The following is a 20,272-nucleotide window of genomic DNA, read 5'->3' on the forward strand; positions in this document are numbered from 1 at the left end:
GCCAGGGGACATGGGCAGTGTGGCTAGGAGCACGGGTGGATTCAGGAGGCCAAAAGGGGACGCCCTGCCCTTGGATAGGAGCAGTACAAACTTTTATATGCATCTCCACAAAGGCCCAGCATTCTGAGCCCAGGGTGAAGGTTTGAGCTCTGACCCATTTCTATGTCTGTCCAAAAGCTCCCAATGAGCATCTGTGGGGATGTCTCTGATCCCGTCCCCCTGGGACTGAACTAAGACCATCAAACTCCTTGCACAGAGCCTAACTCCACAGACTTTGGATAATAATGCAGTGTCATTGCCAGGCAATTTTTCAACTGCCTTTCTAGATATAAAAGGTTTAATGCTACAGGGTCAATTAGTTCTTCCTTCTGGTCCTTACTGTGGCAGAGCTATAAAAGGCAGAAGGCAGGGGAGATTTGCGCCTTGTATAGAGCTACAAAACTCATCAATGAGGTGTTTAGCATGGGAGGGGTTACAGCCTCTGTTTCTGATAGGTTTTGTTCCCCCAGTGCTCATGTTGAGAGACCCTTGTCTAGTGCAGGTCCTCAACCATAGCCGTTCTGGAGAAGAAAGCAAATGAGGAGCAAAGGTGGGGAGAGACAGTGCATTTGGAGTGCAGCTCCCTGCAGTGGGTATTAACTCCAATCCCCTGTTCTGCAGGTGGCAGGGGTATGAAGGCTTTGTGGCAGTGCACCATCTCCCAACCTTTGGCTGTAGAGACTGGGAAGCTTTTAACACAACTGGAGGCTCTTACCTCATCTACTCAAGCGCCAAAGAGCCACTCTCCAAGGTGCTGAAGCTGAAAACTGTCTGACATGGAAACAGAGTCTTTGGTCTGCAAGACAAAGGGCAAAGCCAGGCAAGGAAGTGACTTGTCCAACTGGGCCCAGGACAGGGCTACTGCTCTGCAGGAAATACACAAGCTCAGTAGCACTGGGGAAGTCTGAAGCCACCACAGCAAACACAGGAAGGACTCAGAGCCAGATGCCTGGGTCTGAGCTGTGCTCCCTGTAGGACCTGGAAAGATAAGAGGAAATGTGAGTCTAAGGCACTTTTCCTTTTCCCCCATCAGGAGATGAGGGGGGTACAATGAAGACTTCTCTAAAGTGTGCTGGTGACTATGGTCACCTAGGAGCTGCTGCAGTAGCCAAGGTGCAGCAGAGCATATCACACTACACCTACAACCCATCACCCCCTACTATACCCCTCAAGGCTGGAGGCAGCAAGTGTCATAGTGCCTTCCTTGTATCATAGCAGTGCCTAGCTGTCAGCTCTCCATCCCACATGGGTTCATCTGCTGGATGGTATCTGTGGAGATGTCAAAGTCACTGGTGCACAAAGGTAACGACAAAGGAACACAAAGGAGCTTTCCTGCTGGGCACTGCCAGCTTCCAGGGGTCAACAACCACTATGTTTCCCCTGGAAGTGAAAAGAGCAGAGGCATTCTGGAATCTCCCTGGCTTGCTGCTAGGAGTGTGTTGCAAGGAGAGTGCCCTTCTGAAGAGCTGGGATCTGATCTTCATGTGTAGGTCTCCAGGTGTGTAGTTTCCAATGCTTCTAAACCTTCAGACAAAGCTGTGCCTCCACTAAGGACAGTTCTGTGAGTCCTGCCATGCAAGAGGAGTCTGTTCCAGAAAGTTGCTTGTGACTTGGTTTTTCAAGCTGCAGAGCCAGCAGGGGCAGATTGAACACAACTTCAGCCCAAGTCAGAGGGCTGCCGTCTGGGGGTCCATAATGCATGAACCACCATGCCTCTAGTTGTTTCAAACTTCACAGATCCTTGCTACAGGAGAGATGGTCTGAGGGCCTTCAGGAATGATCCAGCCCTGCATTTAAAATAGTCCAAAGAACCTACCCTCTTGTCTGTCTGCCCCAGAGCACTGACAGACAGACGCATACAAAGAGGCTTTGATGAGTATCTAGTTCCAGTTGAAGAGGTATGATGCACATCATACCTCTCCAACTGAAGCTAGATACTCATAACTGGAGGTTTGATCCCATATGTCTGTCTTCTCCAAAAGTGCTAGCAACCTCTTCCAGACTGCATCAATTCTTTGTTCCATATGGGCACGCCTATGACCCTAAGGCACCTTACCATGTCTGCATAACTGCATTATTTCAGCTGTTTTCAAGCCTTATCCATGAATGACATGTTTATATTGTATAAATCAATAGATATATTTTACAACCACACATGGTAGACACAGGTGTCATTATTAATCACATGTGTAATTATGGAGGCACCAGTGGCGATTCCATAGTTAAAATCACAATGAAATTTGCACTTAGAAGAATTTTGTCTTCTACAATACTTTTAGTATGGAATAGAGGGGCAAATCCTCAACTACTATAAATGTCTGTAGCTCAATTGGCACTTTGTTGCCAAATCCATTGTATCCTTCATTCACTCTAGAGAAAAAGTGGAGTGCATGCATGACACACAACACGTGCTCTGGAGGAAAGGCAACTCTCTGGTGTAAAGTGACTTCAGAGGAAATCAGAAGTAAAGGATGGTATTTTACCACATACAGTATGCCCCTAAATAAGACACCATCCTTGTTTTGGGAAGCCAGAATGAAGAAACTAAGATTTTCCCAGTCATGGTTGAGTTCTGGCCGCATGGAGCAGAGACACAGTCTACTTTTCATTCTGTCTTTGGGAGTGCCATAGCTCAAGTCTGAACCCTGCCACAACTGCTGCTGAACTGACAGCAGCTTTTGGCTCAGTAGCAATTTGCTCAATGCAAACCAGCTCCTTCACAATCTAGTGGCCAGGTGCAGTCATAGCACCTGCTTCAGGCTGCCAGCCTGTGGGAGATGACAGTGGGTCTGCTCCTTACCACAGGCTAAATTCACTGCGGAACAAAACTGTGGGTAAATGACTGTAAAGTAAAGGAGTCACCTGTCCATATCCTGAGGCACTGAGACTTGAAATGCTCCCCGAGAAGTGGAGCTTCTGCTCCTTAGCAGCCCAAAGTAGCAAGTTCTGTGGGAGTCCCACCTGGAGCAGTGCCTCATCAAAGCCATTTTTGGCTTCCTCATAGCCCAGGCTGGCGTCTCTGTCTTGCCAGGGAGCCATGCCTCTATACTAAGGCATTGCTACGTCCTGATTTGCTGCACTGCTGTGGGGAGCCCACCAGGGCATAGTCACTGGGTTAACCCTAGTCTCAGGCTGTCAAGAGCCCCCAGACAAACCTCTCTCCCCCAGTCTCCCTTAACATCCCCCACCTGCCTATGGCTGTCTCCACATCCCAGGTTTCCTCACTTGGTTCCCAGGCACGTTACACAAAAGCTCCATGAGGAGGCGGTGATACGGAGGGAGCATGGGGGAAAGCAGGTGTTGGACTGGGTGACACAAACAGAGTTGACCTGTGCCTGAGTGATATAACTCTCCCTCACCAACATGGTTATCAGGTGCCATTGAGTCACAGCCACATTCCTTCCCAGGAAGGTGGCACAGAGGCCTAGGTACCATGCGATTCCTACTTACTTGGAAGAAAAGCCCCCAGACAGTTATTTACTCCCCTCAGGGCAGTGCCTGGCAGTGTCCATCCTAGCCAGCATCCCAGCATCTCAGGGGTCAGCAACCCTTTGCAAATGCGGGGTTCCAGTCTGTTCCTTTGGCTGCTTTCTGCCTGGAACCGAACATGGTATTGTGAGGGCTACAGAAAGAGGAGATGGAGAGATGAACTTTCCCAGCTATGCCTGTGATCTGTCCCTCCCTCAGGTAGGTCTGCATTACCCAGAAAAGTCAGGAGAAGTGAAGTGGCCAGAAGAGGGTCACTGCTTCCTGCGCCCCATGAAATGGGTGGCTCTCAAAGCCAGGTGCCATGGGCTGCCTTGCACTGAGAGTGCCGTGTGGATGCTTCCTGCTTTCCTAGGTAATAAGGTCTTGTTCAGAGCAGCACCTCCCCAGAAGGTGCGACAGAAAGCATTCCCTATGCTCCCTGTGAAAAGCAACTGCTGTGACCCAGTGCTGCCCCTTTCCACCAACACCCACTGTCTACTGTGGCATGAGCTCCTTCAAAACCCTGCTGCCAGTCACCATCGTAACAGTTCACCTGCTCATTTTGAAGGTCAGCAGCACTCATTGCAAAGAACTGTTCCCACTCCAGCCCTGTCCAAATCTACATGGCAGCCCTGCTGAGGTTGTCAGATCACCAGAATCAAATACAATCAAAGGGAAGACTTTGGTTTCTACTTACTGAAATGACCCACTGTTTTCCTTACTCGTGCTGTGGATGGTGGACAAGGAAAGAATCCAAGGTCCTTGTTTTCCCTTGGATTGTTCCACTTGCTTTCACACCTCTGGGCTGGGAGCTCCAGATGATGCTCTGCCCATGGACCACTGCATCGAGCAGGAAAGATGCCTAAAAACACTGACTCACCCAACTCACAGTCCTACAGATCATTTGCAGTTATTTTGTATGTGATCATGAATGCTGAGGCATCTGTTGCCCTGACTGGTCTAGATGGCTATAGACCAAAGTGTCCAAATTCCTCATCTTTCCAGCCATGTATCAAAATCTCCGCATGCACAAGAGTCACAAGTCTGTCAGCTTGCAAGAGGCTCATGGTCCAGGGTCAGTGATATGCACACAGTCCACACCTCTTCTCTTTCTGCAGAGGCTACTTATAAGCTGCCCCAGAGCTCACAAGCTGCAGTTTGGCCACCCCTGCTATGGTGGAGTTGGCTGAGAAAGCACATAGATGCAGCTGTTTTGCTGCCTTAGCTCCCTGCTATCCTCTGGCTGGTATTATGCATCCAAATGAAAGATGTCAGACTTCACTAAGCTGGTGCCTTATGCAGCCGCCCAACTACAAGAATATCTCATCTAGATAGCCAAGGCAGACAAAGGGTAGTGGAGTAAATAAATTAAATAGAGCAGGTCTCGGGGCACAGCCCCTGCCTGTGAGCAGAGTGCCTGGGGGAGACCAGCCTCTCTCCCATGCCAATGGCTTACCACCATCTAGGGCAGGCTCTGTTTTCTGGGGCTAGCTGTAATGAGGCCAGGACAAAAGCCTGGACCCAGCCAGTCCCAATCAAGCAACTAAGGCAAGTCATTCCCAGAACAAGCACCACCTGCAACAAGCCCAGGGCTCTGTCCTGGTCCCAACTGGGCTGAGTGAGGCAATCTGGACAGCCATTCCTCTGTGCCCCCCACTCCAGCCCTTAAAAACAAGTGTCTGTATCCGAGCAAAGGCAAAAGTCTTTGCTTCTGCTCTTCCATGCACTTCCTTGCTGGTCTTCAGGCTCTGACTCCTGACTGATTCGGGTAAGACCCTTGGCATTCCCTGATTCCGGTTCCCTGCTCGTGATTCTGGTTTGACCCTTGGCTCTGGCTTCAGCCTCTGATCCCAAATTGTCCTGACTTCAGCTTTATCTTCCAAATCCAGTTCCATCTCCAGACCCCTCCAGACCGCCAGCTCCCTGGAACTGGCCTGGACTACACCTGTTCTTCAGCTAATGAGCCCTTAAGCTAAACTGCCCATGTCCCAGTGCATAACACTTGTATTCAGTGTCAGAGCCTGCTTTTTCCTAGATGACTGTTCTCACAGCAGCCGGAAAATCAATGGCTACCGGTCCACTTCATTCCACTACTTCAGTGGAGCCTCCAAGCTGCTCTCGGCCCCTTACAATGGCACACACTGCCCTAATGCCAGCGCTGGCTACCACTGGACTTTGTTGCCATGTCTCTGCTGCAAGGTGTTCCCCAGACCCAGGGTGCAGCAAGCCAGGTTTGACACTGATGCAAAGGACAAGATTTTATACTCTATGCGTGCACCTGTCTGCTTCTTCCACTTGCCTTCCTCCACACCCCATGTCTGCATCACCCCATCCACTCCTGTGCTTCTGTGTGGCCTCTTTCCCATAGCTGTACCTAGCCCACCCCAGAGCCAAGTGCGGGGTCAGGCCCACAGTGCCACAGCTCACCCTTGTGCTCGAGCTGGGCTTATTCCTCCCCATTCCCAGTAGGTGGCAACACAGGACCAGGCTCTACCACAGGCCACTTGCTCCCGTGTCTGATCAGTGTCTTGGGAGACCCTTGGCAGCACACGTGGCACTGAGGATGCCAAACCTCAGCCCCACCCAGGAAGTTCATGAGCCAGCTCCATAGCATGGCAGATCCCCACAGGCTGCCTGCCCCTTCTCTGCCTCATGCTGTATCAAGCACAATAAACACTGACTTGCTAGTCCCTCAGAAGGCCTGAGACCCCAGAGCCTGCAGACAGCAATGGGCTCTCAGCCCTCATGCCAGCAGGAGGAGTCTGGGAGATGCTTAACAGAGGTAGGAGGCCATGGGCAACTTCTGATTACAGGGCTGGCACCTACTGGCAGCACCAGAAGGACAGGGGGAGGCCCCGGGGAGGGCACAGTGGGCCCTATATTGGGTCTAGTCAGAATCTCACACAGAGGAGCACAGTGCCAGCTAGGGCTGAGAGAGGTGTGGATGGACATGGCCAGGGTCACATACTGCCTGGTCCATGGGCTGGCAGGGAGTGACGGGGAAGCAACCACCCCCTTTCCCCTTAGCGGGACATAGCTGCACTCCCCCTTAGCATGACATAGCCTGATTGTGCGGATCAGCTCTGTGAGGCCGGGGAAGGAGCAAGCCTGAGAGAGCACAGGCCTGGGACTGTGCCCAGCTGCAAATGGAAAGAGCGGGCATGTGGGGGACAGCATGCAGGCACAGGGCTCTGGTGTGGTTGGTCTGGGGCAAGACAGGAAGTGACTCTGCTGCTGGTGTGTGCTAAAGAGATCATCTTAGTCAGGTCCATAAGGACCTGACTGCTGAGTGAGCAAAGCCCATGAATGTGCATGTGTGCACATCACTCTGTCAGTGTCTCTTGGGAGGAAGGGGAATTTCTCTGAGGTGCAGCTGTGGGAGAGCAGCATGGCATCATGGCCAAAGGCCCAAATCAGCAGCAGGCACTCACACCCACGGAGCTCACTGTGTGCCTGGGTGAGCCCTCCGCCGTGAGAGCTTCGGCTGGCTGGGGCAGTGCTAGCTGATCCTGTTGGACCATGTCCCCCATTGGCTGTTTGTGTCAGTTGAGGATCTGGCTCTCTCAAATCTGAATGGCCTCCAGTCCACCCTGATGGGCTTGTCTCTACTCTTCCTGCTGGGCTGGACCAGGTGGATCCTGGAAGGACTGAACAGAGCTGTTCATGTACGTTAGGGAGGAACCAGCCGTGCACAGAGAGCTTGGAACCAGCTCAAAAGAGGCCTGGTTTTTCTGCTTGCTGCCCTGCTCTCCTGCCTCAGTGCTGGCAGCCCCCTGAGGGTAGGGTTTGATTCCTCTCCCAGAAGGCAGCACAACCTGTTTTCTGTCTGAAAAAGTCAGCATCCTGTCAAGCAAGGCCTTGAGGCTTGCTTGTGACAGCTCCCAGCATTAAGAGGATGATGCCTGATGGAAGGAAGTGCTAAAAAGACCACCTGGTGCCTTAATAACAACCACTGGGGACTCTTGCTGGGTACCAGGATGTCAGCCTATCTTTAGAGATAATTAGCTGCAGTCCCAAGCCACATGCAGGTGTTCTGTCAGATGCTGTTCATCTGGATAGAGCCCACTCCATCTAGGCAGGATACAGACCTCCAGTGCATGAATGCTGCTATTCTCCAGGGCACCAGGCCAGCTGGGCCATCGCCTAAAAGAGTGGAGTGCCTGTATGTGACTTTGATTGTGTCTGAAGTGCTGCAAACCAGGTAGTGGATTATAAGGTTCTCTAAAAAAGGCCATGGAGGGAAGCAGGTAGGCCAGCCCCAGGGACAGGGTGGGGAGCAATGGTACAGTTGTGCCCCCTTCCTCCTTTGATTTTTGCTCTACCCAGACTTCAAAACCAACTGCCTGGGAGGGGCAGTGACATTTCTATTCAGGCAACACTGAAGGTGTCAATTGACTTCATGGCTCGTTATCATCTACTAGGTTCCTGCTAATCTCTCTTCACTCCATAGATGTTAATGACACTCCTTTTAATGGTCTCCATGTCCCTCTATTCAAACTATCCTTTCTTCTGCACTGTTACCGTCTGTTGGCCATTCCTTAGAAACCTTAACTCATGCATAGTAATATTAAGTCAGATGTAGAAATGATTGACAGTGAAGTACAGGAGACACGGTCAAGTCACTCAAGAAAACTAGATTTTGTTTATGAATCTGAATAAGAGATGTACATTTAACTCTAATGAATACAGGACTATTGACATGATATCTTTAGACCACTTTTTCCCTGGCTTGTGCTGATTTTTTTAATGTAATATATAGTTTAGCAGATTTGTGATTGTCCAAGAAAGTTTATATCTGTTTTTCTTTTCATCTTAAACAGAATACTATAGTGCTAGGTCCCTGGCATATTAGTAAAGGCTTGAGTTTCTCTTTAACTGGAAAAAATGTGTTGTGATATATGTGATGATGCACCTTACCATGTGCACCCCACCTCTCAAAACTCTAGATCCTCCCCTAGGCCCGCCCCACTTGTGTTTGCTAAGTAGCATATCTCCTGACCTAGTGCCAGCCTGAGAGCATCTTATTGCTGCCCCAAGACAGGCATGATAGGCTCATGGGTAAGATGGAAAACAGTCCTTACAAGGGAAACAGAGCTTAAAAGGGCTGGAAAAATGCCCATCAGCCCCCAAGCAGGGCTCAGAGCAATACACACTGCTATGGAGGCATATCTTCCCCTGGGGATAGGGTGTAGTGAAGGGGAAGCAGCATAATAGCTACCTGGGGTCCATGGCAGTCCAGACTTGTAAGCCCTGGCATGTGTTACATTGTCAGAGAACTAACCTACCTGAGCTGCAGCTGTTAGTGCAGCACATGCAGACATCACCAAGGTGGTGACCTTACTGAACTCTTGTCTTCTTCTCTTCTTAATTTCATCCGAGGGCAGCTGTTTGGTACCTGATGCTGCTGCCACCCAGTAGATGGGCATTGAAATGGCATCTATTGCAGACAACCATTTGGGAAGTTGGTCATATGTCTGCTCCATATCACAGAGTAAATTTTCTATAGATTAAAGCTCAGGGTAAATTATTTTGCATCCACACCCTAATGGACAGGGCATGCTGGACACCTGTGACAGAATCCCCCGTGCATCATTAAGCAGGTCACCGAATCTTGCCAATCCTCAATTCCTTCCTCTCAGCTGTGCCTCTCTTGTGTATTGTGGTTGGAAGTTCTTTGGTGAAGAGCTCGTCTTCCCGGCTGATGCAACCCCAAGAACAACGGGGCCTCAACCTCTGGCACAGCCCTGGCTATTGCAGTGCATTTAACAAACAGCGCTACTAAATGCATTGCATTGACAGGCCAGTTCAAGACTGCATTTACCAGCAGCCAGCCCTGACCCTGGCTGTGGGGTGAGAGGGTGGCTTTTCATCTGAATCATGCCACATGTTTCCTGCATATTAATGTTGAATACGGCAGGATCTTTTGGCAGTGATGAAATTGCCAAGGAAATGTATCATTGTCTGAAGGGACCCCACTCAAGAGCTGGAAGAAGCAGATGAAATACCTTGGGCGTCACTTTTTAACTCCAGCAGTGTGCTTGGCCCCCTATCTCTGCTGTTTGTTTGGACTGAAACAGCCACAGCTGCATGCCTGCAAATTCTCCTGTGCTTCATCTCTGAGGATGGATGGACCCAGCTTTGCTAGAGTCAGAAGAGGCACTTGCTCTTTTTTATTAGTCATGACTCTTGACTGCCAAAGTGCATGCACATGCTCTGGCGGGTGGGAGATTTATGAGCAAAGAGCAGCATGGGAGGTACTTGAATTCAGAGCAAATAAGCAAGGCTCTTGGTCAGTCATTGGGTCACGCCATTTCATCACCTCCCAGCACTCCCTTGAGGCTTGCCCCATCTCTGCTGCATCTGCACTAACGCACTGCTGAGTCACAGGCCTTGGCACTGGTTAAGGACTTTTTGCTACCAGCATTTGGTAGTGCCGGCACTTCGGTACAAACTTTGAGGCCCTGGAAATCCAAACTCACAGTTCAGCCCCTCCACAGAGCAGCTCTGCACAAACTTTCCACAGTATGGCCATGTGTGGCACCTGACCTTTGCTGTGCACGTCGAACCATATCCATTCCCTCTTGCTGATCTCTACTGGGGCTGGGCCAAGCAACTCTTCTGGTCTCCTACCAGGGAGCTTGCAGTGTAAATGTAGGCATATTCTGTCCGAGTCTGAGGAAACCACTTGGAATGGAGTGCACTTTATACAGACCTGATGTCTTCACTCAGCAGTGTGGGAGGGGTGGGGGATCACAAGGATATTAGGGCACCTTTGTTCCTCCCAAATTCTGGGTCTTGTGATAACATGGAGTAGCTAGAGAAGCTGTTCCAACATGTAGCTTTGAATGGCCCAGCTAGTAGACCGCACCAAAAGCCCAGAATTGCACCCCGTCATCGGCCTTCCAAAACATGGTGTTTATTAAACTTAGCAGCTATAAAGTACAGGCTTCCACGCAGCTCCAGTTCCAGTGTTGCCTCTCTTGTTTACCAAAAACAGCTTCTCTGGAGCTTTCTGTACAGTGTGGAGAGATCTGGCTTATACATAATGTAGCAGAAAATGCATATCATTAAGTCTGAGTTTTAACAAAAGATCTTGGACTTGCTATCGGTCTCAATAGCAACCGAAGGTATTTTTCTAACCTTTCTTGGTAGATGTGCTACAGACATCTACATGATGTGTTTATGGCTGGGTTGGGGAGGTTGCTCAAGTCTCAATGTGGCCCTTTGTCTTGCTCTAGTAGCTTGTCTTTGTGTAGAAGTTTGAATCAGCTAATGCACTTTGACCTCTATCGTGGGCAGTATAAATTTATGCTCTTATCTCTAAAGACCCTGCAACTGTTTCTAGCAGATGACCCACCCAAGAGTCACCTTGCACATACAGTTCTCCGTTGAACCAGACTCTGCAGAGGCAAGAAGAGTTGCTGGTGTGGGGTCTCCTCCATGGTAGAGCTGGCATGAAAACAGCTGACTCACTCACCACTGCAGCTGCAGAATGAAGATCAGAACTGGAATCTCTCTACTGGGAAAATCCCCAATATCCCCTGAGGACTGAACAGAAAATGCCACCAACTTCCCTTCACAGCACCCATGCCAAGCCCATGGGATGTGCTGTACCCTCTCACTGAAGTTGGCTGTACCCCACCAATGTTTCCTGCACCTCTGTTATGATTTTCCAGCAGGGCCATTGCCGAGTTGTCCTGGCAAGATGCAAATCCTCCCTACCTTTCTAATTGCTACCTGGAACCTAATTAAACTTCACCCTCATGGGATGTAAACCTTGCCCCAGGGGACCTGCAGTGAGACTTCTTACACTTTCATTGTTCTTCCTATGACTATGTAGTAACATGCCCATCAGGATGAGTGAGAAACATATCATCAGGCTCTGGGATGCACAAGCAGCTTGGCCTAGTGAATAAGGTATTGTGCACCAGGACACCTGGGTTCTCCATAGCCCTACTGCCAACTCACTGTGTAACCTTAGGCTAGCCATCTCCCCACTCTTTGTAGGGAACATGTCTCTCTGTGTTTGTTCATCACCTTGTACAATGTGGTCCTGATCTCTATAATCAAACCAATATCCTGCAGCAGTGCATCATACACCAGTTGTGTGTGGAGCCACAAATGTTCACAGGCTAAGCCGTGACTCTTCCATCCGCCAAGAGCATTTGCAAAACCCAGCTTGAGAAAAACCAGTTTCCATCCTGTTTGCAACCAGGGATTTTATTTGTTGTACGTTTCTGCAGCTCTCACAGATTTCTTGCTGGGAAAGAATTGTTTATTCTGTGCACTTTTTCCAAGAATAAGTTCTCTTAACAAAGCTGTAGGTGAGGAATAAGTGGGCTTGCCATCCTCAGCGTTCATTTCCTCCTCTTACTGCAAACCAGCAGAATTGGATTTTTTCTCCATGGCTCTGAGTCAAGAACAACAGCCCTCAATTAGCTCTGAGGAACGGGGAAGGCAAGATAAGGAAAAGACCTCACTGCTTTGTAACTGCCTGTATAGCAAGACAGGGATATACAGTTGGAAGGGCAGAATAAACACGCCTGCCCCAGGAGTGATTGTTTAGACTCCATCCTATTATGGACCCTCAAATCTTAAGGAGAGTGGGTGGGTGGATAGATAGATAGATTACTAGCTAGTAAAGTAATGGAACAATAGTTGATAAGCCACTTAAATCAGCTACTACTGTATTGTGCAGGATTGTATTAGTAATAGGATAAAGCTAAACATTTTCTGTAACGCTGTCTGAGCCTTTTCACCGAACAGCTGTTCTGAGGTAGAGGCCCTCGATTATCACAGACCACTGAGACTTGCTCTGCTCCTCCCTAACCTGTTCTGGCCTTCCTCAAGTGCCTGGCCCCTGAAATCTTGCCAGCACTTCTGCTCCCTTCCTGTCTGGTGTTCACAGCCTGCAGGAGGACCCCTCCCCTGATCTATAGAATCCTTTTAATCCTTCGTGAAACTGCAAAGAGGTTGGTGAGGAAGAACTGAGTACACATGAGATGTTATGGAGCAAACTGGGCAGAGAGCAGAAGATAGGGCAGGGAGCAGAAAGCTGAGCAGTAGATTTAAAAGGGGATCAGCATGGGGCTGATTGGTGGTATGCCTGGCAAAAGGTGGTCTGGTCCCCCACTGTTCTAGATGACTGCAAAAGACCCAAGCTGGAAAGACAAGGGCAGGGTTAAAGTGTTGTTCAGCAAGCCCACTCTGTCAGAGACCTGTGACAGGGTCTGTGCTGTGCTGGGGACACAGCTGTGACAGTGTGACACCTTGGGAGCCTACAGCAATGAAGCAGGGAGCGCAGGCTGGCAGAACAAGAAGGGAGCCCCTCTTACCACACAAGGTCAAGCAGACACCAGAGCCCTCCTCGAGCAGGCAGGCCACAGAAAGGCTAAGGAAGGGTTGGGCTGGATTTGGGGGGCCCAGAGGGAATGGAGAGCAGGCAGGCAGAGCTGACTGGCACCTTGGCACAGCTCTCTGCCCCCATAGAGCCTTTCTGAGGCCACAACTGCAGCCAAAGCAGGGCACCAGCCATGCCCCTCACTCCCCTGGCAGCTGTAGCTGGGCTGAGCCACTCTGATAACAGCAGAGCCGGAGGCAGAGGGACTGGGCCATAGCTCTAAGGCGGGTGGTGGGTAAGCACGGGGATAAGGCCAGGTCCAAGGGCACTGATGCTGTAGAGAGAGAGAAAGATGCATGGAAGTGCTGCTCTAAAGATCCCCATGGCCCCTGGATTGCCCTAAGGATCTGAGTCCCTCCTGCCTTTCAGAAGAAAAGGGACCTACAGCATCAATGTGAAGCCAGGTGGGTATGAGCTGAAGCTGCTGTTTCTGCTGCCAAGTGCCAGTTCTCCTCCCCCTCTGCTTGCTTATCCACAGGCGATATCTCATCAGGAGGGCAGTGCCTTCATGCACTGCCCTTGTCAACAAGCAAGATCCAAGGCAGAGATTTCTAACCAAGGGGTTGCAGCCTGTGCTGGGGTCCTGGATGCTGCATTTGGGAGTTGAGAGACAGGATGTGATTTGTTGCATTGCCAAGCAAGGACATCTCCCTGACCTACTCCCCACGCACCCTTCCTCCTTAAGGTCAAGACCTCCCATCTTCCCTCTTAGAGCACACATAAGTAAATTAGCTAGGCTCTTTGTTGTTAGCATGGATACATGTGTCACAGGCTGCACTTAGGCCTGGGGCTGGATTGGGGTTAGCGGGCTGGAGCGCTGTAGCAGCAGACCCAGAGTAGCAGAGCTGTGGAGATGGAGCTGGGAGAGGAACCAAAGGACCCAGAGGGGAGCAGAGCACAGCCCATCAGTGTAAAGGTAACTCTTAAATAGGAGAAGTGGTTGGCTGTGTAGCCAAGGTCTGTGAGGGACTACAGCAGAGCCACAAGCCAAGGGATCAGGAGCAGGCAGCTAGGAATAAGAAACCAGTGGTCAGACGGCAAGGATCTGGCTGAAGTCAGGATCAAGGAGCCAGAGGTCAGGAACCCAGAATCAGGAGACAGCTGACAAGTACCAGGAGCTACAAATGGAGTAAGGCTGGAAATAGGCCCAAGGGAACTACCCAAGGAAGTTTCCAGGCTGCTGGGCAGCCTGAGGGATGCCGAGACATCAGTTGCTTATATCTAGGCAACCCTCCCTGCTCCGCTTCCCCCCGCAGGCAATGGGCAGCAGTAAAACTTGGGGGAGGGGGTGCAACTTGGGCAGCAAAGGTAGCCACTGTTACAGCGGCTGCTGCAGTGAGAGTCCTGGCTGCCCCAGGCACAAAGCTCCCGCCCTATGCCTCTGGGGCCAACTGGGGGTAGTTTGACAGCTGACTGCCAGGCCCATTGTGATAATCAGGGCCAGCTGTGGCTAACCGACCTTGGACAATGTATTCTAGTATAAATAAATAAATACTATTTTTGCTTTTAAAGAAGATACAAGGAAACTATCACGAACTGGTTCAGAATACAGAGCCACCAGCCCAACAAAGCCGACAGCCTACACACACAGCACGTTTACGCCGGTGTAATTTCCACTGGTTTCATAGAACCACATAAATGATCAGGTCGGGATTTGGAGCAGGCAGACAACCAGCTATTCCAAGGTAGCTGCACACAGTAGATAGCATTATGGCATCTCCCCCACTGGGGGCCATCAAGCATGGAGCTACTCCTGGACTACTGCTCACACAAGGTAATTCTCCCAGGAAATTTCTGCACAGGATTCCAGTAAGTTACACCAGTGTAGGACTGAGTGGTGTATGTCTCCTCCTGGCTTACATCAGTGCAAAGTCTGAGTATGTAAGTGTTAAGGTGTCATGGGTCCCAACCCAAAAATCTTGGGTTCTATACCTAGCTCCCCTGCTGGGTAAGTAGCCGAATCACTGCCATTCTCCGTGCCTGCTTCTCCTAATTAGCCCATCTCTTGTCTCCTAAAACCATGAGCTATTTGAACTGATTCTCATTTGTATTTGTGCAGCATCTACTGCAATGGGCCCAGATATCAACAGGTCTCTGCGGTGTCATTACCATGCTTTGGGTAATCATCTTCACAATGTTATCACTGTTCAGTTGCATCTCTGTAGGGCCATTTGACTGGAGCATGTATTCTGGTGCAAGTTTGTTTTCCATCTTTTGACCCCAGGGAGCTCCTGGCTTGGTCTTCAGAGGCGAAGCTAGGTCACCACAGTGAGTGATTCCAGCCAGCCATGCTGTGACAGGGCCAGAAGGGGCCCCTGGCCGGAAAGGGAAGGAAAGAGTACATCTAATTATGCCCCTGCCCCACTGGAGTTGTGCCAGGGCTCCCAGGCCCTCAAAGGGCTCTGATGGTTATTCCAGGGGGTCAGTCTGATGCTTGCAGGACCTCTGTCCCATTTGGTCTGTGATTACAGCTGCCAGAAGTACCATCCTTTTTGGCTGGTCTCTCCCAACAGAGCTGTCCTTTTGGAGTGGGAACTGGGAAAAGGGAAGGAGAAGGAGTGCTGGAGTATAACCACTGGCCTCTTCACCAAGGTGCTGTGTCCTCCCTCTGGGGCAGTGAGCTCTATGGATGAGCAGGGTGAATGACGTGCAAAGTCATTCAGGAGCAGACCCAGAGGACTGCAAAGGCTCAGTCGCACCCTGCTTTCAGACCACAGGAGGGAGCCACAGCTGAGGACGTCTTAAAATCCCAGATTCAGGTAAAAATTGGAATGGGGCAGAAGTAGCTCTGGATCCCCCTTGCTGCCCCTGAGGCAAGTGGGGACAGCAGTAGCAGGGGTAGCAGGGGAAGTGATGCTGATCACAGAGGGGCCAGAGTTTCTGAGAGTGTGTGGAGAGGAGTTTCACCGGATTCAAGGACTTAAACCAGTCCCCAGCTGCTGATCACTCAGTGCGGCTGCTTGTCCTGGGGGAGGGAGAGGCTGGGTGCAGCCACCCCTGCAGGGCAAATCACTGCTCCTGCATTTTGCAAAATCCTGCCTCTGCCCACAATGTCATTCACTATGTCTCAGCTCTGTTTGCTACTGTCAGACATGCTAGTGGGTGACTATTGCTGATGCAGGAGGAAAAGCCAGCAGTCCAGCCCTGCAGCACCTCAGAGAGGAGGTGGAGAGAGAGGTGCAGAGGGATCTTTGACCCATCTTCAGCACTCTTTTGCCATCAGCAGGTCTGAATAGTGTTGCTTGTGGGACTTACCTCTGCTGGAGGCGGCTTGCAAAGCGACCTGTGTAACACCAAGTCTGCTTCTCTGCTCTGGTACCCTTATGCATCACCTAGTGCCAGCCTTGGTCTCCTCCCAGGACATCACCCTCCCACAAACAGTGCATGGAGCTCTGCCCTGGCTCTTTCCCCTTACTCAGCTTGGACATACTTGGGGCAAGGACCGTTTTTGTTCTGGGCTTCCATAGCAGTGCCCACCAAGCAGTGCTCATTCATGCCTAGCCCACAAGGCACAACAATGCTGATTGATAAACAACTATCAGTGATCATTTGCCACTTTTAATTGCTATCAATCCCTAGGAGCTTGGCAAGAGAGCACCCGGCCCACTGAACATTTCTGAAAGACCTTTTAAGTGACCTTCTGTGTTCAGTACCATGCTCCTTGGCCCAGCATCTCAGTGTAGAGGCGAGATGGGATGTCTCTGCCCCCTCCTGCTGGCTGCTCTGCTCCATTATGGATCCAGAGAGGAGGAGGATGTATTTCCTGTCAGGCACGGCATTTCCCAAGCCAGGCAGGCTGGCACTGGATCAGGGCTTTGGATTTGCGGCCTCCGGCCTACGCTCTCAAAGAATGACGCCAGGCAGAAATCTGCTCCGGGAGCTGCGAGGGAATACAATCTACCAGTGATCTGAGCAGCTGATATCAGAGAGAGAGACAAAAACACCAGGCCCAGGGTCTGTTTCAGACATATGGTTTAGTAGCTCTGGCACCAGCTATAGCTACAGAGTAAGAGCAGCTGGAGAATGGTGGCAAGAGGATGTAAGATGATATTCAACCCACCTGCTCTGTGACTCATCTCCAGAGCATCTCATCTTCCCTCCTGCAACAGCCCCTATGCCCAAGGGAGGCCTCTCTCCACTCAACACCCCAGCCCTTCCCTTTCATTGAGTATGGAGATCAGGGAGCAGGAAGGCAGTGGTGAGCTTTTTGCTCCTAACTTCATCAAAAGATGAAGTGGAATTGTCCTGGCCCAGTCACTGCATGAGGTGGTAAGGATATAACGCCCCCAGCCTACCTCTGTCTCTTCACTCTCCTCAACTTGGCCATAGGGCTAAAGCATGCTCCTTCCTTGTCCCCTTCTCCCACTCCCCCCACCATCACTATGGCAGCAGCTCTGCTCCCTCCCCTGCTGGGCACTAGTGAATGTATCTGATGTATCCGGCCTTTCCACGATGAAAGATTATCCTTCCTCATGGTGAGTTCTTACTATTTAACCCCAGATGATTGCATAGAGTGGGCCATGGTTGAAGGGGGAGATGGTCTCATGGTTATCTGTCCCCCCACTCTGGATGGTGGGGCCAATTCTTCCCCAGTAGCAACCCTGCAGCATCTCTGTCGAGCACCCCAACTGCTCCAGTGGCCAGGCTTGGGGCTGAGGTCTAATGGCCAGTGCACAGGGCCCTGGGAGCCACGATTTGGGGACCTCTGGCTTCACCACTTCTCCGTCCATGCCAGAGTTCAGCGCTTTGCCACAGGGTTATTTCTATTCATCTCATTTGGTTAGAATAAGTATTGGTCCAGGCTGGGCACAGTCTGAAGAGGTGTTCAGAAAACCACAGGGCCCAGATCCTCCAGCCTTGAGGTGATGGAAGTGTGATCCTGGTCCACCCAGCTTGTGAAAAACCATTAACACAAGAGGCAGGTGGGCCCTTCCCTTTGCTGCTTCTTGCGACTCAGTCTTAAGGTTAGGAGGAAGGTCCATTACAAATGTGGATGCATTAACTGTCATTCAGGGCATCAGTCAGAGTGGAAAAGGATCTCATTTGGGTGTCCAAGCTCCCTGACGTGTTTGTAATGGGGACTGGGGACTGGGTGGAGGGCTAGGCAGCAGAGTTTGAAAGCTGCAGAGCCACAGACAATAAGTGGTTGGCAGCTAATGAGGTAAGGGCCAGTTGGGTGACCAGGAGGAGGTGGAGCCAGGGGCTCCATAAAACCTGCACCAGAGGCAGAGGGAAATCCTGACCTGGGCAGGGCTAGAGGCAGGAGCTCCCTGCGAGGAGCTGAGGGAGGCAGTGCTGGGACCCAGGGTCTGGCTCAGGCCCTGCAAGCAGGAGGAGTCCCTTGCATTGAGCTGAGAAACAGGCGATGGAAGGAGCCATGAGGAGGCCTAGAAGGGCCAGAGCTGGCAGAAGCCAGCAGGGCTGAGTAGGAGCCTGGGGAAAGTTTTCAGAAAGTCTCCTCTAGATGCAAGTTAATTGTGGTGGAGTTTTACCCACTGCACTTTGAGCCACGAAGCCTGGGAGCGGCTGAAGAGGTGGAAGGCAGCCAACAAGGGCGCCTGGGGAGGCGCTGCAGTCCGCAGGGGCATGTTAGAGACTGAGGCTAAGCCCAGGGGTGCGAGGATAGTGAACTGGGACCCAGAGGGACGGACCTGAGGGGCCAAGGAATCACTCTGGGTGAGTCACTGGGGCAGCCTCCCAAATTTAATATAACATCAAAGTCGTGGCCAGCGAGCACAGGTGGGGGGACCCAATGCACATGCTCGTTCTCCAGCCTGGCCCCTGAGTAGCTGTTGGCACAGAAATGCGCATGCTGCCCGGTGTAATGGCTCTTCTTCCATACCTGCATGTACGTGCTCAAATTTCTCTCTTAAGGCAGCGGTTCCCAATCTATGGGACACGTAGCACCAGTGGTATGCAGACAACCTGTCAGTGGTACACATTAACAGATTGATTATTATAATTACTTTACATGACAAAAAATTGCTGGTGGTACTTAAGGTTGAACTGACAAATTTGCTGGTGGTACTTAAGGTTGTATCTTTTTAAATTAGTGGTGTGTAGTCTGTCAGAATTTGGGAACTGGTGTCTTAAGGGATCTGATATCTCCATTACAATGATATCCTCTGTGCCCCGGAGTTTATCTTCCTTGGGGGCACCCTGAACTGATCTTTGCCCAGCACTGATCTGTCTTTCAAGAAAACCAGTGGATTCAAGTCCTTCCTTGGTGGCTGGGTGGGAAAATCCTGTAACTGACCAAGACAACTATACTCAGTGGCAAATGTAAAATCCCCTTTTCCCCCCCAGAAACCCAAACTGGGGCTCAGTTTAACTTCATCTCACAGATGAATATGGTACCTGGGGAGGAAGTACAGTCCTCTCCTTCATGACCCTGCAGGTATAATGCACAGGGGCTGTCAAATCTTCTGACTTCATCACCAGTGTCACAAGCCCTGGTGTTTCTTTTCCAAGCCCCAGTTCCAGGAATCATGCGTCGGTGTGTGATTCACAGATTTCCTTTTTAAAAAGGTGGTTTCTAGCCCTCCTGGATGTAGGAAAAAGCATGGAAATGAGAAGCAAGTGCACCCTGAAGGCACAGAAGCCAGAAAGCAAGGACAAAGCCCCCCAGACAGTATTTTGAAGCAATTCCAGGATTTGTAAGGCAATCAAACTATTTATTGATGGCCTGACTCCAGAGTTCTTAAGTACTTTCAGATGGCAATGATTCGTTTCATGGCTGTCTCATCCATGGCTAAGTGCTACTGAAACCAATAAGGATGAGCAGAGCATTTATCAGAATGCTTTCTACCTGAGACAACCATCCACAGTGGGAGAGCCGAGACTGAGCTGCCCCAGGAAGACTGATCCCCTGAGAAAGTCAAAACGTGACCGGACAAAGTGCTAAAGAGCACTGTGCACTATGCAAGACTCCTTCTGTGGCTGGCTGGCAAATGCAATGGTCTGCTCCCCAGTCCCTGAGTCAGTGCAATCTATGCCTCCCCCCAAGCACCCCCAACCCAGGTTAAAAGAATATTATTAAGGTTGCAAAGCCAAGCCATCAGAAGTCAAGATCTGACTGTGTGACCTTAATTCACCCCGCTTATGTGTAGGCCTTGCGATACAATCTTTAATAACACAATGGCATATTATTTTTGTTCCATAGGACACCTGCCTCACTCAGTGCAGGGGAGGGACGGTGTTCACTTAATGAGCAGCAAGTCAATAGTTTGCTTTCTTCTCATCGTTCAATCTCCGGCCCCAGGCCTTGTTTATTAAGCGCTGCTTGAGCCTTGCTCTGACTACAGAATTCCTCATTTCCTTGTGGGCTTTTCTGTGGAGCTCATCGCTATAAAATCTGAGCACTTC

General features: G+C 50.6%; 1 protein-coding gene across 1 annotated transcript in view; it reads left to right on the plus strand.

Annotated features, from left to right (window-relative positions):
* TSPEAR (thrombospondin type laminin G domain and EAR repeats) overlaps positions 1-2,193 on the plus strand; it is a 65,785-nt gene extending 63,592 nt beyond the window's left edge. Inside the window, exon 10 of the mRNA XM_019512487.1 lies at positions 661-2,193. Within this exon, the coding sequence (XP_019368032.1) occupies positions 661-814 (154 nt within the window). The 3' untranslated portion in view covers positions 815-2,193. The remainder of the gene's footprint in view (positions 1-660) is intronic.
* The last annotated feature ends 18,079 nt before the right edge of the window (positions 2,194-20,272 follow it).

Source organism: Gavialis gangeticus, unplaced genomic scaffold (genome assembly GCF_001723915.1).
Source record: "Gavialis gangeticus isolate Ggan-Ray unplaced genomic scaffold, GavGan_comp1, whole genome shotgun sequence".
Classification (NCBI taxonomy): Eukaryota; Metazoa; Chordata; order Crocodylia; family Gavialidae; genus Gavialis; species Gavialis gangeticus.